Source organism: Macrobrachium nipponense, chromosome 11 (assembly GCF_015104395.2).
Source record: "Macrobrachium nipponense isolate FS-2020 chromosome 11, ASM1510439v2, whole genome shotgun sequence".
Classification (NCBI taxonomy): Eukaryota; Metazoa; Arthropoda; class Malacostraca; order Decapoda; family Palaemonidae; genus Macrobrachium; species Macrobrachium nipponense.
The window spans coordinates 21,719,427-21,721,926 of NC_061087.1; the positions used below are offsets into that span (position 1 = coordinate 21,719,427).

The window sequence follows — 2,500 nt, forward strand, 5'->3', positions numbered from 1 at the left end:
CACAACAACACCCCACGCTTCTAAACATATACGTTCAGATACACATTCACATACATACACACTTACATGAAGTGAGTTGCTTACTCCTCTATTCTTTACCCTTTCGCCATTTCTCCTCTTATCCTCGCTTTGCTTTTATTTCTGTTTGCCTTTTATGATTTTTTTTTTTTAATATTTCTCTTTTTTTCCGCCTTCCCTTGTGTTCCTCTTTTGGTTTGGTTTGCTTGCCTTTTTTCTTTATATTTTGCTTTTATTACTCATTTATCCATTCATTTTTGTTATATCTTTCTTTTCCTTCATTCATGACTCTTATCCTCTCCTTCCGCTAGGTCTGACTCTTTTCATAATTATTTATTCTCTTTACCTTCTTTTCACTTTTATTCATATTTCCAAAAACATGCTGTTTTTTCAGTTCCCTTGTCATTTCCTTCCTCAGTACCTACCTCCTTTATCCTCTTATTTACTCTTCTCTTATCTTCTTTGCGTTTTCTGTCTCTTCCTTTCTCTTTTCCTTTCCCTTTCATCCTTTCTCTATCTACATCTCCCAACGTTTCCTCCTTTGTTAGTTTTTCCTTCTTCTTCTTCTTCTTCTTCCTCCAGTCTTCGCTTTTGGCATTTCCTTTGTTTATTCTCGTCTCTTCGTCTTAATCAAAGTCTCACGCTTTCTTTTCTAACTGCCGTTCTTGTTTACTTTCTTCCTTTGCTCTTGCGCTTTCTGAAAGTGTTTAAACTTTCCTTTGTTTTAGGATTTGGCTCTTTTAGCTTTCTCTTAAAAAAATATTTTTTCAGAGATTGAAAAATGAATTTACCATTAACGGAGACAATTAAAAATAATTAATTCTCCATTAACAGAGACAGACTTGAAAAATAAATTTGCCATTAACAGAGACCATTTAAAGCAAAATAACTTCGCTATTGACAGAGACAGAGGTTAAAAATAGTTAATTCTCCATTAACAGACACAGATTAAAGAAGAAATTTGCCATTAACAGAATCAAAGGTTAAAGCAAAATAAATTCGCCATTAACAGACTCAAAGGTTAAAGAAAATAAATTCGCCATTAACAGACTCAAAGGTTAAAGAAAATAAATTCGCCATTAACAGACTGAAAGGTTAAAGAAAATCAATTTCGCCATTAACAGACTGAAAGGTTAAAGAAAATTCAAAGAAAATTCATTCGCCATTAACAGACTGAAAGGTTAAAGAAAATCAATTCGCCATTAACAGACTGAAAGGTTAAAGAAAATCAATTCGCCATTAACAGACTGAAAGGTTAAAGAAAATCAATTCGCCATTAACAGACTGAAAGGTTAAAGAAAATCAATTCGCCATTAACAGACTGAAAGGTTAAAGAAAATCAATTCGCCATTAACAGACTCAAAGGTTAAAGAAAATAAATTCGCCATTAACAGACTGAAAGGTTAAAGCAAAATAAATTCGCCATTAACAGACTCAAAGGTTAAAGAAAATAAATTCGCCATTAACAGACTCAAAGGTTAAAGCAAAATAAATTCGCCATTAACAGACTCAAAGGTTAAAGAAAATAAATTCGCCATTAACAGACTCAAAGGTTAAAGAAAATAAATTCGCCATTAACAGACTCAAAGGTTAAAGAAAATAAATTCACCATTAACAGAGACAGAGATTTTAACAAAATTAACAGGCAAGTTGAAAAAGAATTCGTCGTTAACAGAGACAGAAGTTGGAAAAAAATCGCCATCAGCCATAGAAAAAATAAATTCGACATTAACATAACCAGGCTAAAAAAAAAAACATCGCTATTAACAGAGACTTTAAAAAGAAAAAAAATAAGTGCGCCATGAACAGAGACAGAGGTAACAGAATAACTTTTCCAGTGACAGAAGGGCACATAATAAATAACTATGTTAAATAGATAAATAAAAAAATTAGAAGGAAAATGAATATATCAATACTGAGATATAACCTAAACATTGAGATTTCAAACCATTTGAAGTCATCATATAAATCAAGTCATTCATAAAATCATGAACTACTTCATCAGTGGAGTTAAAATTGTTAATAAGCAATTTCTTTTGCTTCGCTTAACATTTTTTTGTCTTTCACGAAAACCGCACAAGTCAGATCTGATTATTTCATTCTCGTCTTGCAAATGTCACCTGCGTCAGGAGGGGGGGGGGGGGGGGGGGGGGGGGGGGTGGGGGGGGGGGGGGGGGGGGGGGGCGGGGGCGGCGTTAGGTTTTTCTTTTTTATTACCTGATTCGTATTACAGGGGAACTGTTCGTATTATTAGGCATCCTCAGAATGACAAGATATACAGGGTGTCCATAAAGTCCCAGTACTACCATTATGAGTATTTATTGCTTGTAATGGTACCTACTAGGATTTTATGGACACCCCGTAGATTCGCGTCCTATACTAATTTTGCATTGTAGAGAAAGGGCATGTTGTAGACATTTAACTCTCTCTCTCTCTCTCTCTCTCTCTCTCTCTCTCTCTCTCTCTCTCACATTGGGTGTAT

General features: G+C 34.5%; 1 protein-coding gene across 1 annotated transcript in view; it reads right to left on the minus strand.

The window, feature by feature from the left end:
• The window catches only part of LOC135208210 (uncharacterized), a 38,461-nt gene that overhangs the window by 27,301 nt on the left and 8,660 nt on the right, over nucleotides 1-2,500 (minus strand). The window contains exon 2 of the mRNA XM_064240337.1: nucleotides 444-619. Coding sequence (XP_064096407.1) covers nucleotides 444-619 — 176 coding nt within the window. The remainder of the gene's footprint in view (nucleotides 1-443; nucleotides 620-2,500) is intronic.